At 39.4% G+C, this 27,337-nt stretch overlaps 1 protein-coding gene across 1 annotated transcript in view; it reads right to left on the reverse strand.

The window, feature by feature from the left end:
* CASK (calcium/calmodulin dependent serine protein kinase) overlaps window positions 1-27,337 on the reverse strand; it is a gene marked incomplete in the record, with an annotated part of 883,427 nt that overhangs the window by 728,603 nt on the left and 127,487 nt on the right. Inside the window, 1 exon segment of the mRNA XM_053706489.1 lies at window positions 5,093-5,198. Coding sequence (XP_053562464.1) covers window positions 5,093-5,198 — 106 coding nt within the window.

Here is a 27,337-nt window from a genome sequence, read left to right on the forward strand (position 1 = left end):
CCTATCATTGTGTATGTATCAGATATTCATAACAAAACGTTATAAATTGTTCTATCATTTCAGCTAAGGATTTAGAGTTTTAGGTCATGCCATAAAGGAGAGGGGTGGTCACTCAATTTGCCCTGAAAAAGGACTGTGACCAGAAATCTGATCTTGAAAAAAAATGTTATATAAAACTTTGATTTGAACAATATAAATGGTCATTTACATAGGAAACTGTGCATAACAGTGTATCTGGTCATTTCCTAATTTAATTTGCCTGAAAACAGAAAAATATGACTTTGGGTGAAGTTACAGGTTTCTGTTATCTCCTTTTTATTTTAAAAACGGATTGCTTGAATGTAAATTATTTGATAACTTATTTTTATATCAATGCACGGTGACTGTTTGCTCATAATGTTCCTTTAGGTTTTGCCTGTCTAATATTTGAACCACGTTACTGAAAGACTGGTAATATTAATGCTGTTTTATTTACCTTAATTTTTGCTAAATTGAATTCTGGGATTTTAATTTGTTAGTTTGATTTTTCTAAGATTTTCCCATATTATCTATGTAAGGTGGTGGCAGCATATAAATAGTTTAATGTGGGTACCATTAAAAGGGGAGTTTGACATTTTTTTCTAGGTCTAGAACATACTAGAGAGTTTTTTTAGCTCTTGCACCATCTGAACTAAGCCATACGATGCCTGGAGTGGCTTGACACTGACAAATTTGTTAAGGTGGAAAGGGTCTGTTAACCCTTTCTGTGCCAAACTAGTGACTGGTGCAGGGTTGGTTAACCCTGGGCGTCACAAACTGTTGCAAGCAGTGCAAATATTTGTTATTAGATTTGAGTGTTTTGTGGACTTGCTAGTGTGTGTTGTGACTCACAATTTCCAAAGCTAAAACTCAGTACTTTATATATTAACAGATTGCAAACCGTTCCCCTTCCTATTGTCTGTTTTTCTTTCCTTCCTATTTTATTTTTTACTATAATGGAGATGGAGACATACCAGCAGCAATCCAAGGAGGTTGTGGGATTTTTGTGCCAGGAATGCAAGATAGTGTTCAGAGGAAAACTTAAGGATAGCCTGGTCCAAGTACTAATGGATTATGACATGTGAAAGAGCAGAGTGGATCCACAAACACCTCAAGTGAGGAAGCTGTGTAAGGGCACACATTTGCTGCAGTGGCGAGTGATTAACTAAGCTCTGCAGATCCCCTGGACTGTAATTTGCAAACTGTTCTAAAGCATGTGGGCACAGAGGATCCAAATTTGCTCATGGAGCTAATCCTAAAATTCCAATAGCAGCAAGCTGTTGAATGCCAAGTAGAGAGACAGGCTGCTGCAGCAGAGAGACTAGCTGAAAGAGAATATCAGCTACAGCTTGAACTACTGGGGAAACTGTCTCACCTGTTGGTGAATCTAGGGGAATTCTCTCTACTCAGATCAGGAGCAGAGAATTTTCCTATCCTGGATAAAGATGGAGATCTGGATGTATTCCTGCACAGCTCTGAAAAAGTTTGGAGACCAAACCAGCTACGAAGGGACCAGTGAATAAAATATCACCCCAGTTCTGAAAGGCTCTGCACTGGAGGCTTTTGCAGAACTGCCACCAGTTTGATCAGGATTATGACACAATTAAGGCTGTACTGCAGAGGAGGTAAAACCTCACTCCTGAGGCTTATAGAAAGAAATTCCTGACACTACAGAGGAGTACTTCAGAGAGCTACACTACAGCTTTGGGAAGCACCATGGAGGACCTGGAAGACCTAATTATTAAGGAACAATTTATGCAGCTGTGCACAGGAGAAATGCAGGAGTGGGTGCTGGATTGCTAGCCCAAAACAGCATTTGAGGCGGGTGAGCTAGCAGATTTCTACACAGTTAAAGGGATACTAAACCCACATTTTTTTTTCTTTCATGATTAAGATAGAGCATGCAATTTTAAGCAACTTTCTCATTTGCTCCTATTATAAAATTTTCTTTGTTCTCTAGCAGTAATGTAAGGTTAGGAGCCAGAACATTTTTGCTTCAGCACCTGGGTAGCGCTTGCTGATTGGTTTGCTACATTTAGCCACCAATGAGCAAGTGCAACCACGGTTCTGAACCAAAAATGGGATGGCTCTTAAGCTTACAGTCTAGCTTTTTAAAATCAAGATAGCATGTGAACGAGGAAAAATTAATAGGAGTGAATCCAAAAGTTGCTGTACCTGAATCATGAAAGACAAAATTTGGGTTTAGTATCCCTTTAACAGGGTCCCAATGAATGGGAGAAAAGCCTTTGTTGATGGGGAGTTCAGCTGGAAGGGAGCTGCTTCACAACCCAAATTTACCAAGCCTGCTGTGCCCTTATTTAATGTGTCTGTTTCCCTCAGGGAAGGGAGGGGTGATTGATGCACCTGGGCAAGGGGATACCCACAGGTGTTTTGTTTGCAACAAAGTGGGCCACAAAAGCTCTACTTGCCCAGAAAAAAATGAAAGTGACAGCAGCTGGAAGAAGTCATCCCTCAGAATTACCAGTTTCTGTGTTTGTTACATGGTCAGATGCAAACAACAATAGGAATCTACAACCTTTTACTGGGGGAAACAAGGTAACACTAGGACTCCGGGACACTGGGGCAGATGTGACACTTGTGTGTCCAGGGCTGGTGAGCTATAAGGACATTATTCCCAGCAGGAGTGTAGCAGTACAAGGGATTGGTGGAGTGCAACATGCAGTGTCTATGAAACAGGTATACCTTGATTGGGGAGCAGGGAGAGGTCTAAAATGTGCGGATATCTGGTAATATGCCAAATGATGTATTACTGGGTACTGATCTGGGCAGGTTATCATCACTATGTGCCTGACAATGATACATTTGACCTAGTTACTTGTGTGTAAAAAAGATGCTGTGCCTGTGTAAGTGGGAAAGGAGAGTGACTATGAGGAAAGGCAGATGGATGGTGTGTGTCTATCTGTGCTTGAACCAGTGGAGTCTGTAGAAAAGAGTGAAAATATAAGGGGAGTGAATGACTGGACGAATGGGCAGCTGGATAATGTGTGCCAGAACAAGTGGAGTCCACTGTAGGTGCAAAGAGAAATGAGAAATGGGCTTGTCTGTACCAGAGCCAGAAGAATCCTAAATCCTGAGTGAGGATGTGAGGTGGCAGACTGACAGAGGGCAGATGGAAAGCGTAGACCAATGTGTTCCAGAAGCAGCAGTGCCTCAAAGTCCAGAGTGTTTGGTGGAGAAAGGTACAGGTTATACCTTGAAGGACCCCTAGATTGAGGGTGACAAATACCATAGTAACCTCAGCTGTGACCTACAAGCAGACTACACAGACTAGGGGACAGGGACTGACTATCCAAAGGAGAGACTAAAACAGAGAAGTGTATTCACACAGCACCATTCAGCACATACACCAATATTAGTGCAGAGTCAGAGTTCCCAGCAGATAGGCCCCACAGTGGAGAAAATGAGGGAAGCAGATAGGCAACCCTCTACCAACCATAACAAGGAACAGCTGTACAGGGATTCTACTCAGGTGGAGGAACAAGATCCCTGGTTAGCTGACAACACACAACATGTTCAGAGGGTGTGAGAAGAAATTAAGCATCAAAGACACCCCTGTAACAGGGTATGATGTACATTTTAGGGACAAGATGTAAGCCTTATTGGGAGAGGTACCTGAAAAACTAAAGCTGCCAATGCCATATTCATACAAAAGCAGTTGCAGGATTTAACTGCAGAGTGTGACTGTATGAGATGGGGAGAGTGTTCTGGTACTAACGCCCATGAGGCAGAGCAAGCTTCAGGTTGCATAGAAGGGTCCCTTCAATATCTTAAAAAAAATGGGCAAAGTGAATTGTGTCATTTTTAAATGGAGGGCATCATAATAGCAAAAATGCTATTTGCAATTTGTCTGGAAATCGGATCACATGAAGGGGGAACTGCCCCTTGTTTGATACAAACCTGGAATGGCCTGTTTGAGTCATCCTCTTGGCATCTTTTATTGAAGAGTAACACTAGGTAGGCTCATTAGAGCTCAGGTGTGTGAACGTGGCAGTAGTGTTTTGCAACACTGTATAACAAAGCTAGAAAGAACGTTGCAAAACACTGCTGCCATAGAGTACTAAAGACACGTGCACACTCCTGAGCTCTTATAAACCAACTTATTTTTACTCTTCAAAAAAGATACCAAGAGAATGAAGCAAATTTAATAGAAGTAAATTGGAAAGTTATTTAAAATTGCATGCTCTATCTGAATCATGAAAGTTCAATTTTGATTTTACGGTCCCTTTAAGCCTGTGCACAGAAAGTGATTTCTATGCTAGAGAAATCACCTTTTGTGCCAAACTAGTGACTGGTGATGCTCTTAAATTCCTTTATAGTATTTGTCATTAACATGTCTATTGGATGCCTGTTACATGAAACACCCACCCTTTTTGTAAAGTGCTTAAATAAAACCACTCTTGAAACTGCTATTCCCGAACATGGGATGAAAATGGTTTGCAGATAAACTATTGAGTCTACCTTAAGCCTATAGTTTAATTAAACTGCCATGATTCAGATAGAACATGCAATTTTAAACAACTTTCAACTTTACTTCTATTATCCAATTTGCATTGTTCTCATAGTATGCTTTGTTGAAAAGCATACATAGGGTAGGCTCAGGAGCAGCAATGCACGACTAGAAGCTAGCTGCACACACATGCCTCTTGTCATTGGTTCACCTAATGTGCTCAGTTAGTTCTCCTTGTATTGTTGAACCTTCTAACAAAGTAAATTTCATAATAGAAATAAAATGTAAAGTTGTTTAAAATTGTATTCTCTATTGAAATAGCTTTGAAAATACACCAAGAATATGAGATAATAAAATAAAAAAAATAAAAAATGTCTTGCAGCACATTTTACATACAGAGAAAATCATTTTTATTTCAATAAACAGTACATAAAATCCTCGGAGCATTCTTGACAACAGCACAAAGATCACTTTATTTCATATAAATTAGAACAGCTTTTTTAAACCTCCTTTACTACAAGTCCAATATAATCCAATGCTAAAACAACAAAACAGACAGACATTTTTTTTTCTTTATATTAAAATATATAAGTTGAAAAATCTTACAATTCAAAAACCATATATAGCATTCCATCTGAGCTGTATGTCTCTAGGAGTTCAACAATGTGCGGGTGCTTCAGCATGTGGCATATACTGGCTTCTCTCTTTAAATCTGCAAATATAGAAAAAATAAAAAAATTAATCACAGAGAAAACCAAGACATGAAAAAAAATGCATCTGTTTCAGTTTTCTGCTAATGGGGCAGACAACAGACAGTTGGGATCTCCACACACGGTCCTCCTTGCCTCTGCTCAATGCAAATCTAACAGTTGTGGTTCAATTTAACACATCAGGGTTTATTTGCACCACAACCCATACAGTGTTTTCACCATGTGCTTTCTAACCCTCCTGACTGTCTCTGTCCGCAGTCCCTCTTTTCAGTCCTTTATAAAATTCCCCCAACATGCTCTTAGCAAACCACTGCAGCACTACCCTGGTCTGCTCTCTCTTAAAAGGGACCCAGAACAATAAAATGTGTTTCAAATAACTTGTTAAATATACTGCAGAGTATTCATTTTATGGGATATTGTTTTATTATGTGTATTTCAAATGAAAACCATCACCTAGGACATTCCCATAGCAATGTTTTGAGCCTGCAAATATTTATGTTAAGGATTTAAATGCCAATTATGGCTGGGGGGGTTAAATAAAAACAAAGCAGCTATTTCACATACAAAATCTCTCTCCCCCTCATACACCCCCCCACACACACACTGGAAGATTAATCAGTGCTATCTATATAACTTTTCCACAAAGAAAAATGTGTTAATCATATTTTCAGTATAAGTGGGGATACAATAGGTAAAACCAGCTATTTAAAATATCAAATAAAGGTAAAGTGACTGTTTGCAAACAAATCACAAGTTTAGAGTACAATGTCTGTTTCCTCTGCTGCCTGCTTTCTCTGTGTTGTTTTTTTAAATTATTATTATTATTATTATTAACATCTCTCTTATATACTATATATATAACTCTGCAATCAGTCTGTTTCTTTATCAGAAATGCCAGTGGCCTCTTATCTATAAGCCAAAATTACATGGACATTGGGAATTTGGGCAAGGAAAGGGCCATTTAAGACTAACGGCCAGATAAGCAAAAACATTTCCGCAGTATTATATTATAATGCATGTGTAAATCCTTTACAAATTCTTGTCAGTAGTGTGAGATTTTGTGTTGATAGTTTTGTCAGGGAAGAGAGCTTTAAATTATCAGGCCCAAAGGCCTAAGTGACTTTGCCCTTTTTTGACATGTCTTCAAGGTAATTGCCATGGTAATTTGCTGTCCCATACTGCTATCCCTACCACATCATCTTGTCTTTATGAATATGAATATGTCTGTCTGGGTACCTGCGAGTAGCATTAAATAATCTACATATGTACCGCACAATTTAATATTTCATGTCAGCTAATATCTCCCTTGACATTAATTAATTTGGCTATAACCACAGCAGACCACCCCCCTCGCTGCTTAAGACATCTAAGAGTTCAAAAGAGAACATTTGTCTCAGATTATGTCACTTCAAATAAACTTTTGATAACTGTCAGAAGAACTGGTAATAAAGTTAATTCAGGATGCCCCGCTGGGGTGACAGGGACACAATTCTGTACTTTAAGTCAGATAAGCCAACAGAACCTCAGGAAAGTAAGTAATTAGCCCTTGTATGATATACAAATGAGTTCCTTTGAAGGTCCAATCCACATATACGTCTGGGAAAATTTGCTAGCTCAGATATCAACAATGGGAAGTTAAAAGTTCATATGAAAAGTTAATTTTAAATGAATTGTATAATATTCAGATCTAGTTATAATACTCAGACTGTATCAATAATCTATATTTATGAATCTTTGAGATGTGTAAGATTTATACAATATATCTAAAGTGAATATATAAACTATTTAAAATGTTTAACCAACTTACTTCAGAATAAATACCATCTTTGTTTCTTTTAGGCATCTGATAACCAGTGAGATTCCAAATATGAATGAATACAGATGCAATAAGTTATCCTATTAATATGTCATAGATAGGGGTCCATATTTAAAACATTGTTGAGACATGTGCCATAATAAAAACATAATTTATGTAAGAACTTACCTGATAAATTCATTTCTTTCATATTAGCAAGAGTCCATGAGCTAGTGACGTATGGGATATACATTCCTACCAGGAGGGGCAAAGTTTCCCAAACCTCAAAATGCCTATAAATACACCCTTCACCACACCCACAAATCAGTTTAACGCATAGCCAAGAAGTGGGGTGACAATAAAAAAGTGCGAAAGCATAAAAAATAAGGAATTGGAATAATTGTGCTTTATACAAAAAAAATCATAACCACCACAAAAAAGGGTGGGCCTCATGGACTCTTGCTAATATGAAAGAAATGAATTTATCAGGTAAGTTCTTACATAAATTATGTTTTCTTTCATGTAATTAGCAAGAGTCCATGAGCTAGTGACGTATGGGATAATGACTACCCAAGATGTGGATCTTCCACGCAAGAGTCACTAGAGAGGGAGGGATAAAATAAAGACAGCCAATTCCGCTGAAAAATAATCCACACCCAAAATAAAGTTTAAATCTTATAATGAAAAAAACTGAAATTATAGGCAGAAGAATCAAACTGAAACAGCTGCCTGAAGTACTTTTCTACCAAAAACTGCTTCAGAAGAAGAAAACACATCAAAATGGTAGAATTTAGTAAAAGTATGCAAAGAAGACCAAGTTACTGCTTTGCAAATCTGATCAACCGAAGCTTCATTCCTAAACGCCCAGGAAGTAGAAACTGACCTAGTAGAATGAGCTGTAATCCTTTGAAGCAGAGTTTTACCCGACTCGACAAAAGCATGATGAAATAAAGATTTCAACCAAGATGCCAAAGAAATGGCAGAGGCCTTCTGACCTTTCCTAGAACCAGAAAAGATAACAAATAGACTAGAAGTCTTTCGGAAACTCTTAGTAGCTTCAACATAATATTTCAAAGCTCTAACTACATCTAAAGAATGCAATGATCTCTCCTTAGAATTCTTAGGATTAGGACATAATGAAGGAACCACAATTTCTCTACTAATGTTGTTAAAATTCACAACCTTAGGTAAAAATGTAAAAGAAGTTCGCAACACCGCCTTATCCTGATGAAAAATCAGAAAAGGAGACTCACAAGAAAGAGCAGATATTTCAGAAACTCTTCTAGCAGAAGAGATGGACAAAAGAAACAAAAAACTTTCCAAGAAAGTAATTAATGTCCAATGAATGCATAGGTTCAAACGGAGGAGCTTGAAGAGCCCCCAGAACCAAATTCAAACTCCAAGGAGGAGAAATTGACTTAATGACAGGTTTTATACGAACCAAAGCTTGTACAAAACAAAGAATATCAGGAAGATTAGCAATCTTTCTGTGAAAAAGAACAGAAAGAGCAGAGATTTGTCCTTTCAAGGAACTTGCAGACAAACCTTTATCCAAACCATCCTGAAGAGACTGAAAAAATTCTCGGAATTCTAAAAGAATGCCAGGAAAAATGATGAGAAAGACACCAAGAAATATAAGTCTTCCAGACTCTATAATATATCTCCCTAGATACAGATTTACGAGCCTGTAACATAGTATTAATCACAGAGTCAGAGAAACCTCTTTGACTAAGAATCAAACGTTCAATCTCCATACCTTTAAATTTAAGGATTTGAGATCCTGATGGAAAAAAAGGACCTTGCGACAGAAGGTCTGGTCTCAACGTAAGAGTCCACGGTTGGCAAGAGGCCATCCAGACAAAATCCGCATACCAAAACCTGAGAGGCCATGCTGGAGCCACCAGCAGAACAAACAAGCATTCCTTCAGAATCTTGGAGATTACTCTTGGAAGAAGAGCTAGAGGCGGAAAGATATAGGCAGGATGATACTTCCAAGGAAGTGACAATGCATCCACTGCTTCCACTTGAGGATCCCTGGATCTGGACAGATACCTGGGAAGTTTCTTGTTTAGATGAGAAAACATCAGATCTATTTCTGGAAGTCCCCATATTGAACAATCTGAAGAAATACCTCTGGGTGAAGAGACCATTCGCCCGGATGTAACGTTTGGCGACTGAGATAATCCGCTTCCCAATTGTCTATACCTGGGATATGAACCGCAGAAACTAGACAGGAGCTGGATTCCGCCCATAGCAGTATCCGAGATACTTCTTTCATAGCCAGAGGACTGTGAGTCCCTCCTTGATGATTGATGTATGCCACAGTTGTGACATTGTCTGAAAACAAATGAACGATTCTCTCTTTAGAAGAGGCCATGACAGAAGAGCTCTGAAAATTGCACGGAGTTCCAAAAATGTTGATTGGTAATCTCACCTCCTGAGATTCCCAAACCCCTTGTGCTGTCAGAAACCCCCATACAGCTCCCCAACCTGTCAGATTTGCATCTGTTGATCATAGTCTAAGTTGGAGGAACAAAAAGAAGCCCCCTGAACTATACGATGGTGATCTGTCCACCACGTCAGAGAGTGTCGAACAATCGGTTTTAAAGATAATAATTGAGAAATCTTTGTAAAATCCCTGCACCACTAGTTCAGCATACAGAGCTGAAGAGGTCGCATGTGAAAACGAGCAAATCAAGAGCTTTAGAAAGAAGATCCTCTAACTATGTCCTGAAGAGTAAGTGAATCATATGAGATTCCGCATCCTCAGAAAATAATCTGAATGAAAACAGAAAAATGAAAATATGCATTTATTGTATCTAATGAAAACAAATAATGCTATCAAAGACCATAAAAAGGCAAAATAATTTGAATAAAACTTCAAAACCCGGTTCCTCAAAAGAAACTGTAAGAAACAGCCCAGAAGATTCCAGGTCTGAGCAGCGCTTGAACCCCATGGGTGCCCAGCCATGCTTCAACAGTACCCAAAATACATAGGACAGAAACACAGTTAAAGAAAAAGTGTTAGCCTTGCTGGAAAAAAATCAAAGAAATTTGGACAAAATAAATTTCAAAGAAGCCTTAACCTGCCCCTTACCAGCCAAGCTGGAATACGGCACGTACATCGCAAATTTAGGGAGCTGATTTCGAACTCCAAATATAGACATGTTACTTGGGAAAGAACTCAAGAATTCGTTCCTTAATAAGAACAACCAAACTAGTATAAGCTTAAAGTTTTAGTCTTAGAACTCAACCTTGAAGCCCAGAGTAACAGTTGAGAATTAAATCCAATTATAAAACAAATAATTGATTATCTTAGAACAAAGGAAATATGGATTTTTTATTTTTTTTAAAAATCACAAAATTCTTTTAGCTAAAAAAGCTAAAGACATAGATTAACCCTCATTTGCGAAAATATTCAATAAAATGAAGACACAAATGAAATTATTAGCATGATAGTTCAGTTTAAAGGACCAGACAATACAGTGGACTTGCATAATCAATAAATGCAAAACAACAAGACAAATGCAACAGCACCTAGTCTAGTAAATGTTGTCCCTTAAACACTGCTAAAATAAATCATAATCTGATACTTGATCTTAAAGTAAACAGAGAAAATAAAGCAATTGCAATATCCAAATAAATCACAGGACCAATCCTGAAACTAAATAATTTTCCATAAATAAGATACAGCTATCTAAAGGAAAATAAATACTATTTTGCTATAGCAACAATAGCATAATTAGTAGAATTAGAGATAGCCCCAATAAATTGGAGAACCCTCCAAATTAAGTTTAACTGCTGGCAAAGAATATAGTTTAAAACCTTTTTGAAAAAGGAATAAAAGAAAATTCTCAGCCTATTCCATTCCCTAGTACAGGGAATTGGAAAGAAAACCTCTAAAGAAATAAATAGGCAGAAATGATGTCAGCTAGTCTTAAAGAACTAGTTACCTTAATATCCAAAATAATCAACACCTTTTCAACAAAGAACAAATGTACTTTAATAATTGAAAAATAATAAAAAAGTAGATTTATTAGTGTCAATATCTGATGAAGAAAATTTCTGAAAAAAACATCATCAGAGAAGGATAAATTAGTATGTTGTTGGTCATTTAAAACTTCAATAATTAAAAAAGAAGTGAAAAAGACCTAAAAATTTTATTAGAAGGCACGAAGTCAGACAAAGCCTTTAACATAGAATCAGAAAAATATTTCTTATAAGTCTTCTAAATATTTCTTGTAAGAAAAGAAAATATATAAAGCATAAATAAGAATGGATTCCGCATGTAAAAGTATAACAAAATATCTTATTACAAACCATAGCTAAAGATAAACATTTATAACATTTAAAATAAATGAACTTAGCTTTGGTAGAACTGAAACTCAGTTAAGCGTTTTTCCAAAAGTGGCTTCTGATTCAGAGTCCAATTGAGACATCTTGCAATATGTAATAGAAAAAAAACAACATATAAAGCAAAATTTATCAAATTCCTTAAATGACAGTTTCAGGAATGGGAAAAAAATGCCAATGAACAAGCTTCTAGCAACCAGAAGCAATAAATAATGAGACTTAAATATTGTGGAGACAACGACGCTCGAAATTTTTTAGCGCCAAAAAAGCCGCCCACATTATTTGGCGCCTAAATGCTTTTGGCTCCAAAAATGGCGCCACATCCGGTAACGCCGACATTTTTTGGCACAAAAAACATCAAAAAAATGACGCAACTTCAGGCGACACGTATGACGCCGGAAATGACAAGAAAATATTTGCGCCAAGAAAGTCCGCGCCAAGAATGACGCAATAAAATGAATTATTTTCAGCCCCCGCGAGCCTAACAGCCCACAGGAAAAAAAAGTCAAATTTTAAGGTAAGAAAAAATTGATTATCCATATGCATATTCCCAAATATGAAACTGACTGTCTGAAAATAAGGAACGTTGAACATCCTGAATCAAGGCAAATAAATGTTTAAACACATATATTTAGAACTTTATATAAAAGTGCCCAACCATAGCTTAGAGTGTCACAGAAAATAAGACTTACTTAGCCCAGGACACTCATCTACATGTAGTAGAAAGCCAAACCAGTACTGAAACGAGAATCAGTAGAGGTAATGGTATATATAAGAGTATATCGTCGATCTGAAAAGGGAGGTAAGAGATGAATCTCTACGACCGATAACAGAGAACCAATGAAATAGACCCCGTAGAAGGAGATCATTGAATTCAAAAAGGCAATACTCTCTTCACATCCCTCTGACATTCACTGCACGCTGAGAGGAAAACCGGGCTCAACCTGCTGCGGAGCGCATATCAACGTAGAATCTAGCACAAACTTACTTCACCACCTCCACAGGAGGCAAAGTTTGTAAAACTGATTTGTGGGTGTGGTGAGGGGTGTATTTATAGGCATTTTGAGGTTTGGGAAACTTTGCCCCTCCTGGTAGGAATGTATATCCCGTACGTCACTAGCTCATGGACTCTTGCTAATTACATGAAAGAAATGGAATATATATATATATATATATATATATATATATATATATAGTCAATAATAATAATGCTCCTATATATTTAAATATCAGTCATGATTAAATTGCTAGAGAACTCTATCGCAGGTACATATAATATTTAGAGATATACTCAAAATTATAGCAATATAACAGCAAAATATGAAATGAAATATTGTTAGGGTTCCTGAATTAATTTTACTATTTACATGCACGCATAGTAATGATGGGACTGTATATTCACAGAGTTCTAACAAATACCCCTAACGATCACTCCTGCTGTATATGTGATATAATGATTAATACATCAAATGTCTAATTTCATGACTGTTAGTTACTCAGCAGTGTATAAGGTATTGTATTTTGTTCACCTTAATTAAGTTCAGCTGATTGGACTTACTTTTCCCTCCCCTTACACCACACACCTTGAGCAACGTTAGGAAGAGTATTTTGCTCCATATATATTTTTCCTGAAAGATTGACTGATGTCATATTGAAATTATTGGTTTATACTACTAGTCCACTCATAAAAATATGACTTTTTAAGTACATTTTTTGGAATATTATGAGTAGAAAAAAAATAACATGTTGGGTGTAGGCCAAACCATCCCACAATGAAGCCTATAAAAACGTTTAGCCATGGACGGGCAAACCCAACTGTCTCACTGAGGTATCCAACGAGTATAGTTGTCCCTTTTATTTCTTCTTTCCCAAAGACTGTTTATTTTTGTTTGTTTTTACCCCAAAAAGTAGAGTTTGCTGTGTATTTTCATTCTTGGGTATGAATGTGGTCAAAGGGACGGTTCTGAGTGAGGAAGTAAAGGGTCCCTGTATAATCTCCACAATAGTCCATTGACACTACATCTGCTGGCTGCCCCTCAGAAGGGTCTTCCTATCTTTCCTCTGGCCCATTTCATTTATTTACTTCTTTGTCAAGCCATTCTTTACTGGGAGTAATAGAAAATATATCCCTTGTGTTAAGAGTTTCTGAATTGAATCAATGCCTTTAAGGCGTAGAGACAAGAACCCTAAGTGCAAATATATATATATATATATATATATATATTTGTTGTTTTAAACAAACTATACACAAATGTTATAGATTTTAAACATATTTGTCAAGCACTGCAGTAGTTTGTGTGTAGCAATAAGTTATTATACTAGAGCAGCGTTCTTAGTCTAACTAAATCCAAACAAGAAAAATATGAACTGACTCTAGCAGGGGTATAAGTTGGGGTTACCACGCTTTCAGATTTATGAGATGTCTTTCTTACTTCTCAGAAAACCAACTCAATAGCACTGAGATGATCCAACAAGAGCGCAACAAAAATAGACCAACAAAAATAGAGTAAATAGATAACCAAAAACTGTAGAAAAAAAAAAAAAAAAAAAGTCATAAAAAAGAAATAGGAAAGCTACTTTTTTTTTTTTTTTTAAACCAATTTATGCTTACCTTATAAATTCATTTATTTCATGGTGGTGAAAGTCCATGATCCATTACTCCTGGGAACTATTCTTCTCTACCATTAGGAGGCAAAGAGTACCAAACCCAAAGAGCCCTATTAAACCCCTCCCACCTTAAGCATACCTCAGGTGAGGTAAGAAAAAGGAAAGAGCCATATAAAAGAGCAGGGAAAGAAGCTGTGCCAAAAAAAAAAAACTTTGAAAAACATGGTGGGCATTGTGGACTCTCACCACCATGAAAATTTGTCAGGTAGGCATAAATGTTTTCTGTCATACGGGTGGTGAGTCCGCTTTCTATTACTCCTGGGAACCAATACCCAAGCTGTGGAGTCCACGAGTAACGATACAGGGAAGGATTTACATCTTTTTTCAAGGAGAAATTCAATCCACGACCCCAGTACAAATTTGCCTTTTTTATGCAATTACTGCCTGAAGAATCTTCCTACCACAGGATGCCTCGGAAGAAACGAAACATCAAAATAGTAAAATTTGGAAAAAGTATGCAAAAGAAGACCAAGTACAGTAGCCTTGTAGGGCCCTGGAAGTGGCAACTGATCTAGTAGAATGAGCAGCAATCTGTTGCAGTGGAGGTTCACCTGTAATTAAGCTTTGTGCATCAAAAGTTTCAATCAAGAAGCCAAAGAAATAGTAGAAATTGTCTGACCTTTTCTAGGATCATACAAATAAATAAAAAAGCTAGAAGTTTATCGCTAAAGCAGCATCAAAGTAATATTTCAATGCACTAACATCCAAATTATGCAATATAATATTTCTCTGGAGCATTCTTGAGATTAGGACACAAAGAAGGAACAATGATGTCTCTGCTAAAGTTCTGAAGAAACAACCTTAGGCAAAAAAAGTCAAATGTAGTCCATAAAACTGCCTTATCCTTAAGAAGAAGAAAAAAAAAGATCTGAGGACAACAAGAAAGTAAAATAAGCAAATAATTCAGAACCTCTTCTAGCAGAAGAGATAACCAAAATAAAGAACACGTTCAAGAAAGCCGTTTAATATCCTAATGCATAGGTTCAAAAGGAGGAGCCTGCAAAACCCTTAACACCAAGTTAAGACTCCATGGAGGAGAAATTAGCTTGATAAAAGGTTTAATACGATCCAAAGCCACAAATATCAGGACGATGAGCAATCTTCATATGGAACAAACTGAAAGAGCAGAAATATGCCCCTTTAGAAAACTGGCAGATAGGCCCTTATCAAGACCATCCTGTAAGAACGGCAAAATCCTAGAAATAGCAGATAGCCAGGAAAAAACATGATCTATACATCAAGAAATAAAGGTCTTACAAACCATGTGACAGATTTTCCTAGTTACATGGTTACAATCCTGAATTAAGGTTTCAAATCAGAGAAACCACTATATCTAATGAATAACCACTTAATTTCCATGCCATCAAGTTCAAAGACTTGAGAACCAGATGGAAAAACTGACTTCAAGACAGAAGGTCTGACCTCGGAGGAAGAGGTCAAGAAGGACAGCTGAACATCTGAACGAGATCTGCATACCAAATCCTGTGAGGCCATGCTGGGGAAGTCAGGATCACTGTATATTTCTCTAGGCTTATCTTGGAAATCAATCTGAGTAGAAGTTCTAGAGGAAACAGATAAGAAAGCTGACCAAGGAACTACTAGAGCATCCAGAAACTATGCTTGAGTTTCCCTGGACAGTTTGTTGTTCAAACTAGAGGCAATGAGATCTATCTCTGGGAAACCACAAAGATCCACAATCTGATAGAACAAATCCTGGTGAAGATACCATTCCCCTGGATGTAGAGATTGACGACTGATTCATACTCCAGGGGTAAACAACTGGGAAGCGGACTTTCTCAGAGACTAGACAGAAATTGATTCTGCCCATAAGAGAATTTGAGACACCGTCCTCACGGCTAGGGAACTTGAGTTCCACCCTCATGATTGACTTGGCTACAACTGTGGTCTTGTCTGTCTAGAAACAGATACGACTCTTTTCAACAGAGGCCAAGCTTGAAAATTGCAAGGAGTCCTAGAATATTTATAGGTAACCTTGCCTCCTGAGGATCCCCAACTCCGTGTGCTCTCAAAGACACCTAAAACAGCTCCCCAGGAGACTTGCATCTGTAGTGATGACAGCCCAGGAAGGACCAGGAAAAGAAGCCCCTGAATAATAAATTAAAGATCCAGCAACCAAATCAGAGACTTATCTTTCTTCTTTGGAACAATGAAGAGATTTGAAGAAAATCCCATCCCCTGTTCCTGGAATGGAACTGGTACAAATCGCTCCCATAGCTTCCAGATCTGAGACAGACTGGAAAAAAGCTTGAGCTTTTACAGGATTCTTCAGAAAATTGAGACAGAATTTTTTTTTCCTCTGGGAGGTCTTGTTCTGAATCCTATTCGATATCCCTGAGAAACTATATTCAGAACTCAGGGATATGAAACAGACCGAAACCAAGCCTCTTGAAAGAGGTTTAACCTGCCCTCTACCAGAACCTCTGGATCAGGAGCTGCACCTTCATGCAGTTTTGGTAGTAGGGATAGATTTCTTACACTGCTTTGACTTGTTCCAGTTATCACTAGGTCTCCAGACAAAGCCAGATGTGCCTTGCATCTGAGCAGAGGAGTCAATCTTTTGTTCCTAATTCTGATGAAAGGAACAAAAATTATTAGAAGCTTTAGATTTCCCTCTAGACTTTGTCCTGAGGAAGAAAAGCCGCTTCACCTCCAATAACAGTAGATATTATATAATCTAAATCAGAACCAAACCATGTTTTTCACTGAAATTAAAGAGATAATCTGGATTTTGACACCATATCAGCAGACCAGGATTTAAGACATAAGGCTCCCCTGGCAAGGGCTGCCAAAGAAAATGTTTTGACATTAATTTTCATATCAAAACACAGCACCCACAAATAAAACTTGGCACTTTTGAGTTAACCCAAAAGATTTCCACTAGCAGAGTCATCAGAATACTGTTCTGAAAGACTAGATAACAGTTGAATAAGTTGAAGCAGCAGCCACATCAGCAATAGAAACAGCTGGCCAGAGCAAATACACTGCTTGTAAAAAACACAATTTATGCTTACCTGATAAATGTATTTCTCTTGTGGTGTATCCAGTCCACGGATCATCCATTACTTGTGGGATATTCTCATTCCCAAAAGGAAGTTGCAAGAGGACACCCACAGCAGAGCTGTCTATATAGCTCCTCCCCTAACTGCCATATCCAGTCATTCGACCGAAAACACGCAGAGAAAGGAGAAACCATAGAGTGAGGTGACTGTAGTTTAAATAAAAAAAATTACCTGCCTTAAAATAACAGGGCGGGCCGTGGACTGGATACACCACAAGAGAAAACATAATTTATGTAAGAACTTACCTGATAAATTCATTTCTTTCATATTAGCAAGAGTCCATGAGCTAGTGACGTATGGGATATACATTCCTACCAGGAGGGGCAAAGTTTCCCAAACCTCAAAATGCCTATAAATACACCCCTCACCACACCCACAAATCAGTTTAACGCATAGCCAAGAAGTGGGGTGATAAGAAAAAAGTGCGAAAGCATAAAAAATAAGGAATTGGAATAATTGTGCTTTATACAAAAAAATCATAACCACCACAAAAAGGGTGGGCCTCATGGACTCTTGCTAATATGAAAGAAATGAATTTATCAGGTAAGTTCTTACATAAATTATGTTTTCTTTCATGTAATTAGTGAGAGTCCATGAGCTAGTGACGTATGGGATAATGACTACCCAAGATGTGGATCTTCCACGCAAGAGTCACTAGAGAGGGAGGGATAAAATAAAGACAGCCAATTCCGCTGAAAATAATCCACACCCAAAACAAAGTTTAAATCTTATAATGAAAAAAACTGAAATTATAAGCAGAAGAATCAAACTGAAACAGCTGCCTGAAGTACTTTTCTACCAAAAACTGCTTCAGAAGAAGAAAACACATCAAAATGGTAGAATTTAGTAAAAGTATGCAAAGAAGACCAAGTTGCTGCTTTGCAAATCTGATCAACCGAAGCTTCATTCCTAAATGCCCAGGAAGTAGAAACTGACCTAGTAGAATGAGCTGTAATCCTTTGAGGCGGAGTTTTACCCGACTCAACATAAGCATGATGAATTAAAGATTTCAACCAAGAAAAAAAAGTATGCAAAGACCACCAAGTTGCTGCTTTGCAAATCTGATCAACCGAAGCTTCATTCCTAAATGCACAGGAAGTAGAAACTGACCTAGTAGAATGAGCTGTAATCATAAGCATGATGAATTAAAGATTTCAACCAAGATGCCAAAGAAATGGCAGAAGCCTTCTGACCTTTCCTAGAACCGGAAAAGATAACAAATAGACTAGAAGTCTTTCGGAAATTCTTAGTAGCTTCAACATAATATTTCAAAGCTCTAACTACATCCAAAGAATGCAATGATTTCTCCTTAGGATTCTTAGGATTAGGACATAATGAAGGAACCACAATTTCTCTACTAATGTTGTTAGAATTCACAACCTTAGGTAAAAAATTTAAAAGAAGTTTGCAACACCGCCTTATCCTGATGAAAAATCAGAAAAGGAGACTCACAAGAAAGAGCAGATAATTCAGAGACTCTTCTGGCAGAAGAGATGGCCAAAAGGAACAAAACTTTCCAAGAAAGTAATTTAATGTCCAAAGAATGCATAGGTTCAAACGGAGGAGCTTGAAGAGCCCCCAGAACCAAATTCAAACTCCAAGGAGGAGAAATTGACTTAATGACAGGTTTTATACGAACCAAAGCTTGTACAAAACAATGAATATCAGGAAGATTAGCAATCTTTCTGTGAAAAAGAACAGAAAGAGCAGAGATTTGACCTTTCAAGGAACTTGCAGACAAACCTTTATCCAAACCATCCTGAAGAAACTGTAAAAACAGAATTTATGTTTACCTGATAAATTACTTTCTCCAACGGTGTGTCCGGTCCACGGCGTCATCCTTACTTGTGGGATATTCTCTTCCCCAACAGGAAATGGCAAAGAGCCCAGTAAAGCTGGTCACATGATCCCTCCTAGGCTCCGCCTACCCCAGTCATTCGACCGACGTTAAGGAGGAATATTTGCATAGGAGAAACCATATGGTACCGTGGTGACTGTAGTTAAATAAATTATCAGACCTGATTAAAAAAAAAAACCAGGGCGGGCCGTGGACCGGACACACCATTGGAGAAAGTAATTTATCAGGTAAACATAAATTCTGTTTTCTCCAACATAGGTGTGTCCGGTCCACGGCGTCATCCTTACTTGTGGGAACCAATACCAAAGCTTTAGGACACGGATGAAGGGAGGGAGCAAATCAGGTCACCTAAATGGAAGGCACCACGGCTTGCAAAACCTTTCTCCCAAAAATAGCCTCAGAAGAAGCAAAAGTATCAAACTTGTAAAATTTGGTAAAAGTGTGCAGTGAAGACCAAGTCGCTGCCCTACATATCTGATCAACAGAAGCCTCGTTCTTGAAGGCCCATGTGGAAGCCACAGCCCTAGTGGAATGAGCCGTGATTCTTTCGGGAGGCTGCCGTCCGGCAGTCTCGTAAGCCAATCTGATGATGCTTTTAATCCAAAAGGAGAGAGAGGTAGAAGTTGCTTTTTGACCTCTCCTTTTACCGGAATAAACAACAAACAAGGAAGATGTTTGTCTAAAATCCTTTGTAGCATCTAAATAGAATTTTAGAGCGCGAACAACATCCAAATTGTGCAACAAACGTTCCTTCTTTGAAACTGGTTTCGGACACAGAGAAGGTACGATAATCTCCTGGTTAATGTTTTTGTTAGAAACAACTTTTGGAAGAAAACCAGGTTTAGTACGCAAAACCACCTTATCTGCATGGAACACCAGATAAGGAGGAGAACACTGCAGAGCAGATAATTCTGAAACTCTTCTAGCAGAAGAAATTGCAACTAAAAACAAAACTTTCCAAGATAATAACTTAATATCAACGGAATGTAAGGGTTCATACGGAACCCCCTGAAGAACTGAAAGAACTAAGTTGAGACTCCAAGGAGGAGTCAAAGGTTTGTAAACAGGCTTAATTCTAACCAGAGCCTGAACAAAGGCTTGAACATCTGGCACAGCTGCCAGCTTTTTGTGAAGTAACACAGACAAGGCAGAAATCTGTCCCTTCAGGGAACTAGCAGATAATCCTTTTTCCAATCCTTCTTGAAGGAAGGATAGAATCTTAGGAATCTTAACCTTGTCCCAAGGGAATCCTTTAGATTCACACCAACAGATATATTTTTTCCAAATTTTGTGGTAAATCTTTCTAGTTACAGGCTTTCTGGCCTGAACAAGAGTATCGATAACAGAATCTGAGAACCCTCGCTTCGATAAGATCAAGCGTTCAATCTCCAAGCAGTCAGCTGGAGTGAAACCAGATTCGGATGTTCGAACGGACCCTGAACAAGAAGGTCTCGTCTCAAAGGTAGCTTCCAAGGTGGAGCCGATGACATATTCACCAGATCTGCATACCAAGTCCTGCGTGGCCACGCAGGAGCTATCAAGATCACCGACGCCCTCTCCTGATTGATCCTGGCTACCAGCCTGGGGATGAGAGGAAACGGCGGGAACACATAAGCTAGTTTGAAGGTCCAAGGTGCTACTAGTGCATCCACTAGAGCCGCCTTGGGATCCCTGGATCTGGACCCGTAGCAAGGAACTTTGAAGTTCTGACGAGAGGCCATCAGATCCATGTCTGGAATGCCCCACAGCTGAGTGACTTGGGCAAAGATTTCCGGATGGAGTTCCCACTCCCCCGGATGCAATGTCTGACGACTCAGAAAATCCGCTTCCCAATTTTCCACTCCTGGGATGTGGATAGCAGACAGGTGGCAGGAGTGAGACTCCGCCCATAGAATGATTTTGGTCACTTCTTCCATCGCTAGGGAACTCCTTGTTCCCCCCTGATGGTTGATGTACGCAACAGTTGTCATGTTGTCTGATTGAAACCGTATGAACTTGGCCCTCGCTAGCTGAGGCCAAGCCTTGAGAGCATTGAATATCGCTCTCAGTTCCAGAATATTTATCGGTAGAAGAGATTCTTCCCGAGACCAAAGACCCTGAGCTTTCAGGGATCCCCAGACCGCGCCCCAGCCCATCAGACTGGCGTCGGTCGTGACGATGACCCACTCCGGTCTGCGGAATGTCATCCCTTGTGACAGGTTGTCCAGGGACAGCCACCAACGGAGTGAGTCTCTGGTCCTCTGATTTACTTGTATCTTCGGAGACAAGTCTGTATAATCCCGATTCCACTGACTGAGCATGCACAGTTGTAATGGTCTTAGATGAATGCGCGCAAAAGGAACTATGTCCATTGCCGCTACCATCAAACCGATCACTTCCATGCACTGCGCTATGGAAGGAAGAGGAACGGAATGAAGTATCCGACAAGAGTCTAGAAGTTTTGTTTTTCTGGCCTCTGTCAGAAAAATCCTCATTTCTAAGGAGTCTATTATTGTTCCCAAGAAGGGAACCCTTGTTGACGGAGATAGAGAACTCTTTTCCACGTTCACTTTCCATCCGTGAGATCTGAGAAAGGCCAGGACAATGTCCGTGTGAGCCTTTGCTTGAGGAAGGGACGACGCTTGAATCAGAATGTCGTCCAAGTAAGGTACTACAGCAATGCCCCTTGGTCTTAGCACAGCTAGAAGGGACCCTAGTACCTTTGTGAAAATCCTTGGAGCAGTGGCTAATCCGAAAGGAAGCGCCACGAACTGGTAATGCTTGTCCAGGAATGCGAACCTTAGGAACCGATGATGTTCCTTGTGGATAGGAATATGTAGATACGCATCCTTTAAATCCACTGTGGTCATGAATTGACCTTCCTGGATGGAAGGAAGAATAGTTCGAATGGTTTCCATCTTGAACGATGGAACCTTGAGAAACTTGTTTAGGATCTTGAGATCTAAGATTGGTCTGAACGTTCCCTCTTTTATGGGAACTATGAACAGATTGGAGTAGAACCCCATCCCTTGTTCTCTTAATGGAACAGGATGAATCACTCCCATTTTTAACAGGTCTTCTACACAATGTAAGAATGCCTGTCTTTTTATGTGGTCTGAAGACAACTGAGACCTGTGGAACCTCCCCCTTGGGGGAAGCCCCTTGAATTCCAGAAGATAACCTTGGGAGACTATTTCTAGCGCCCAAGGATCCAGAACATCTCTTGCCCAAGCCTGAGCGAAGAGAGAGAGTCTGCCCCCCACCAGATCCGGTCCCGGATCGGGGGCCAACATTTCATGCTGTCTTGGTAGCAGTGGCAGGTTTCTTGGCCTGCTTTCCCTTGTTCCAGCCTTGCATTGGTCTCCAAGCTGGCTTGGCTTGAGAAGTATTACCCTCTTGCTTAGAGGACGTAGCACTTTGGGCTGGTCCATTTCTACGAAAGGGACGAAAATTAGGTTTATTTTTTGCCTTGAAAGGCCGATCTTGAGGAAGGGCGTGGCCCTTACCCCCAGTGATATCAGAGATAATCTCTTTCAAGTCAGGGCCAAACAGCGTTTTCCCCTTGAAAGGAATGTTAAGTAGCTTGTTCTTGGAAGACGCATCAGCTGACCAAGATTTCAACCAAAGCGCTCTGCGCGCCACAATAGCAAACCCAGAATTCTTAGCCGCTAACCTAGCCAATTGCAAGGTGGCGTCTAGGGTGAAAGAATTAGCCAATTTGAGAGCATTGATTCTGTCCATAATCTCCTCATAAGGAGGAGAATCACTATCGACCGCCTTTATCAGCTCATCGAACCAGAAACATGCGGCTGTAGCTACAGGGACAATGCATGAAATTGGTTGTAGAAGGTAACCCTGCTGAACAAACATCTTTTTAAGTAAACCTTCTAATTTTTTTATCCATAGGATCTTTGAAAGCACAACTATCCTCTATGGGTATAGTGGTGCGTTTGTTTAAAGTGGAAACCGCTCCCTCGACCTTGGGGACTGTCTGCCATAAGTCCTTTCTGGGGTCGACCATAGGAAACAATTTTTTAAATATGGGGGGAGGGACGAAAGGAATACCGGGCCTTTCCCATTCTTTATTAACAATGTCCGCCACCCGCTTGGGTATAGGAAAAGCTTCTGGGAGCCCCGGGACCTCTAGGAACTTGTCCATTTTACATAGTTTCTCTGGGATGACCAACTTGTCACAATCATCCAGAGTGGATAATACCTCCTTGAGCAGAATGCGGAGATGTTCCAACTTAAATTTAAACGTAATCACATCAGGTTCAGCTTGTTGAGAAATGTTCCCTGAATCAGTAATTTCTCCCTCAGACAAAACCTCCCTGGCCCCATCAGACTGGGTTAGGGGCCCTTCAGAACCATTATTATCAGCGTCGTCATGCTCTTCAGTATCTAAAACAGAGCAGTCGCGCTTACGCTGATAAGTGTTCATTTTGGCTAAAAAATTTTTGACAGAATTATCCATTACAGCCGTTAATTGTTGCATAGTAAGGAGTATTGGCGCGCTAGATGTACTAGGGGCCTCCTGAGTGGGCAAGACTCGTGTAGACGAAGGAGGGAATGATGCAGTACCATGCTTACTCCCCTCACTTGAGGAATCATCTTGGGCATCATTGTCATTGTCACATAAATCACATTTATTTAAATGAATGGGAATTCTGGCTTCCCCACATTCAGAACACAGTCTATCTGGTAGTTCAGACATGTTAAACAGGCATAAACTTGATAACAAAGTACAAAAAACGTTTTAAAATAAAACCGTTACTGTCACTTTAAATTTTAAACTGAACACACTTTATTACTGCAATTGCGAAAAAACATGAAGGAATTGTTCAAAATTCACCAAATTTTCACCACAGTGTCTTAAAGCCTTAAAAGTATTGCACACCAAATTTGGAAGCTTTAACCCTTAAAATAACGGAACCGGAGCCGTTTTTAACTTTAACCCCTTTACAGTCCCTGGTATCTGCTTTGCTGAGACCCAACCAAGCCCAAAGGGGAATACGATACCAAATGACGCCTTCAGAAAGTCTTTTCTAAGTATCAGAGCTCCTCTCACATGCGACTGCATGTCATGCCTCTCAAAAACAAGTGCGCAACACCGGCGCGAAAATGAGGCTCTGTCTATGATTTGGGAAAGCCCCTAAAGAATAAGGTGTCTAAAACAGTGCCTGCCGATATTATTATATCAAAATACCCAGAATAAATGATTCCTCAAGGCTAAATATGTGTTAATAATGAATCGATTTAGCCCAGAAAAAGTCTACAGTCTTAATAAGCCCTTGTGAAGCCCTTATTTACGATCTTAATAAACATGGCTTACCGGATCCCATAGGGAAAATGACAGCTTCCAGCATTACATCGTCTTGTTAGAATGTGTCATACCTCAAGCAGCAAGAGACTGCTCACCGTTCCCCCAACTGAAGTTAATTGCTCTCAACAGTCCTGTGTGGAACAGCCATGGATTTTAGTGACGGTTGCTAAAATCATTTTCCTCATACAAACAGAAATCTTCATCTCTTTTCTGTTTCTGAGTAAATAGTACATACCAGCACTATTTCAAAATAACAAACTCTTGATTGAATAATAAAAACTACAGTTAAACACTAAAAAACTCTAAGCCATCTCCGTGGAGATGTTGCCTGTACAACGGCAAAGAGAATGACTGGGGTAGGCGGAGCCTAGGAGGGATCATGTGACCAGCTTTGCTGGGCTCTTTGCCATTTCCTGTTGGGGAAGAGAATATCCCACAAGTAAGGATGACGCCGTGGACCGGACACACCTATGTTGGAGAAATTCTCTGAATTCTAAAAGAATGCCAGGAAAAATGATGAGAAAGACACCAAGAAATATAAGTCTTCCAGAATCTATAATATATCTCCCTAGATACGGATTTACGAGCCTGTAACATAGTATTAATCACAGAGTCAGAGAAACCTCTTTGACTAAGAATCAAGCGTTCAATCTCCATACCTTTAAATTTAAGGATTTGAGATCCTGATGGAAAAAAGGACCTTGTGACAGAATGTCTGGTCTTAACGGAAGAGTCCACGGTTGGCAAGAGGCCATCCGGACAAGATCCGCATACCAAAACCTGTGAGGCCATGCTGGAGCCACCAGCAGAACAAACAAGCATTCCTTCAGAATCTTGGAGATTACTCTTGGTAGAAGAACTAGAGGCGGAAAGATATAGGCAGGATGATACTTCCAAGGAAGTGACAACGCATCCACTGCTTCCGCTTGAGGATCCCTGGATCTGGACAGATACCTGGGAAGTTTCTTGTTTAGATGAGAAGCCATCAGATCTATTTCTGGAAGACCCCACATTTGAACAATCTGAAGAAATACCTCTGGGTGAAGAGACCATTCGCCCGGATGTAACGTTTGGCGACTGAGATAATCCGCTTCCAAATTGTCTATACCTGGGATATGAACCGCAGAAACTAGACAGGAGCTGGATTCCGCCCATACCAGAATTCAAGATACTTCTTTCATGGCCAGAGGACTGTGAGTCCCTCCTTGATGATTGATGTATGCCACAGTTGTGACATTGTCTGTCTTAAAACAAATGAACGATTCTCTCTTTAGAAGAGGCCAAGACTGAAGAGCTCTGAAAATTGCACGGAGTTCCAAAATATTCATCGGTAATCTCACCTCCTGAGATTCCCAAACCACTTGTGCTGTCAGAGACCCCCAAACAGCTCCCCAACCTGTCAGACTTGCATCTGTTGAAATTACAGTCCAGGTCGGAAGAACAAAAGAAGCCCCCTGAACTAAACGATGGTGATCTGTCCACCACGTCAGAGAGTGTCGTACAATCGGTTTTAAAGATATAAATTGAGATATCTTTGTGTAATCCCTGCACCACTGGTTCAGCATACAGAGCTGAAGAGGTCGCATGTGAAAACGAGAAAAGGGGATCGCATCCGATGCAGCAGTCATAAGACCTAGAATTTCCATGCATAAGGCTACCGAAGGGAATGATTGTGATTGAAGGTTTCGACAAGCTGAGATCAATTTTAGACGTCTCTTGTCTGTCAGAGACAGAGTCATGGACACTGAATCTATCTGGAAACCTAAAAAGGTAACCCTTGTTTGAGGAATCAATGAACTTTTTGGTAAATTGATCCTCCAACCATGATCTTGAAGAAACAACACAAGTCGATTCGAATGAGATTCTGCTAAATGTGAAGACTGAGCAAGTACCAAGATATCGTCCAAATAAGGAAATACTACAATACCCTGTTCTCTGATTACAGACAGAAGGGCACCGAGAACCTTTGTAAAAATCCTTGGAGCTGTTGCTAGGCCAAACGGCAGAGCCACAAACTGGTAATGCTTGTCTAGGAAAGAGAATCTCAGAAACTGATAGTGATCTGGATGAATCGGAATATGCAGATATGCATCCTGTAAATCTATTGTGGACATATAATGCCCTTGCTGAACAAAAGGCAGAATAGTCCTTATAGTTACCATTTTGAATGTTGGTATCCTTACATAACGATTCAATATTTTTAGATCCAGAACTGGTCTGAAGGAATTCTCCTTCTTTGGTACAATGAAGAGATTTGAATAAAACCCCAGTCCCTGTTCCAGAACTGGAACTGGCATAATTACTCCAGCCAACTCTAGTTCTGAAACACATTTCAGAAATGCTTGAGCCTTTGCTGGATTTACTGGGACACAGGAAAGAAAAAATCTCTTTGCAGGAGGCCTTATCTTGAAGCCAATTCTGTACCCTTCTGAAACAATGTTTTGAATCCAAAGATTGTGAATTGAATTGATCCAAATTTGTTTGAAAAAACGTAATCTGCCCCCTACCAGCTGAGCTGGAATGAGGGCCGAACCTTCATGTGGACTTGGGAGCTGGTTTTGGTTTTCTAAAAGGCTTGGACTTATTCCAGACTGGAGATGGTTTCCAAACTGATACCGCTCCTGAGGGCGAAGGATCAGGCTTTTGTTCCTTATTGTGACGAAAGGAACGAAAACGATTATAAGACCTAAATTTACCTTTAGATTTTTTATCCTGTGGTAAAAAAGTTCCTTTCCCTCCAGTAATAGTTGAGATAATAGAATCCAACTGAGAACCAAACAATTTATTACCCTGGAAAGAAAGGGAAAGCAGAGTAGACTTAGAAGACATATCAGCATTCCAAGTTTTAAGCCATAAAGCTCTTCTAGCTAAAATAGCTAGAGACATATACCTGACATCAACTCTAATGATATCAAAGATGGCATCACAAATAAAGTTATTAGCATGTTGAAGAAGATTAACAATGCTATGAGAGTTATGATCTGTTACTTGTTGCGCTAAAGCTTCTAACCAAAAAGTTGAAGCTGCAGCAACATCCGCTAAAGCTATAGCAGGTCTAAGAAGATTACCTGAACATAAGTAAGCTT

The sequence above is a fragment of the Bombina bombina genome, chromosome 3 (genome assembly GCF_027579735.1).
Source record: "Bombina bombina isolate aBomBom1 chromosome 3, aBomBom1.pri, whole genome shotgun sequence".
NCBI classification, from domain to species: domain Eukaryota; kingdom Metazoa; phylum Chordata; class Amphibia; order Anura; family Bombinatoridae; genus Bombina; species Bombina bombina.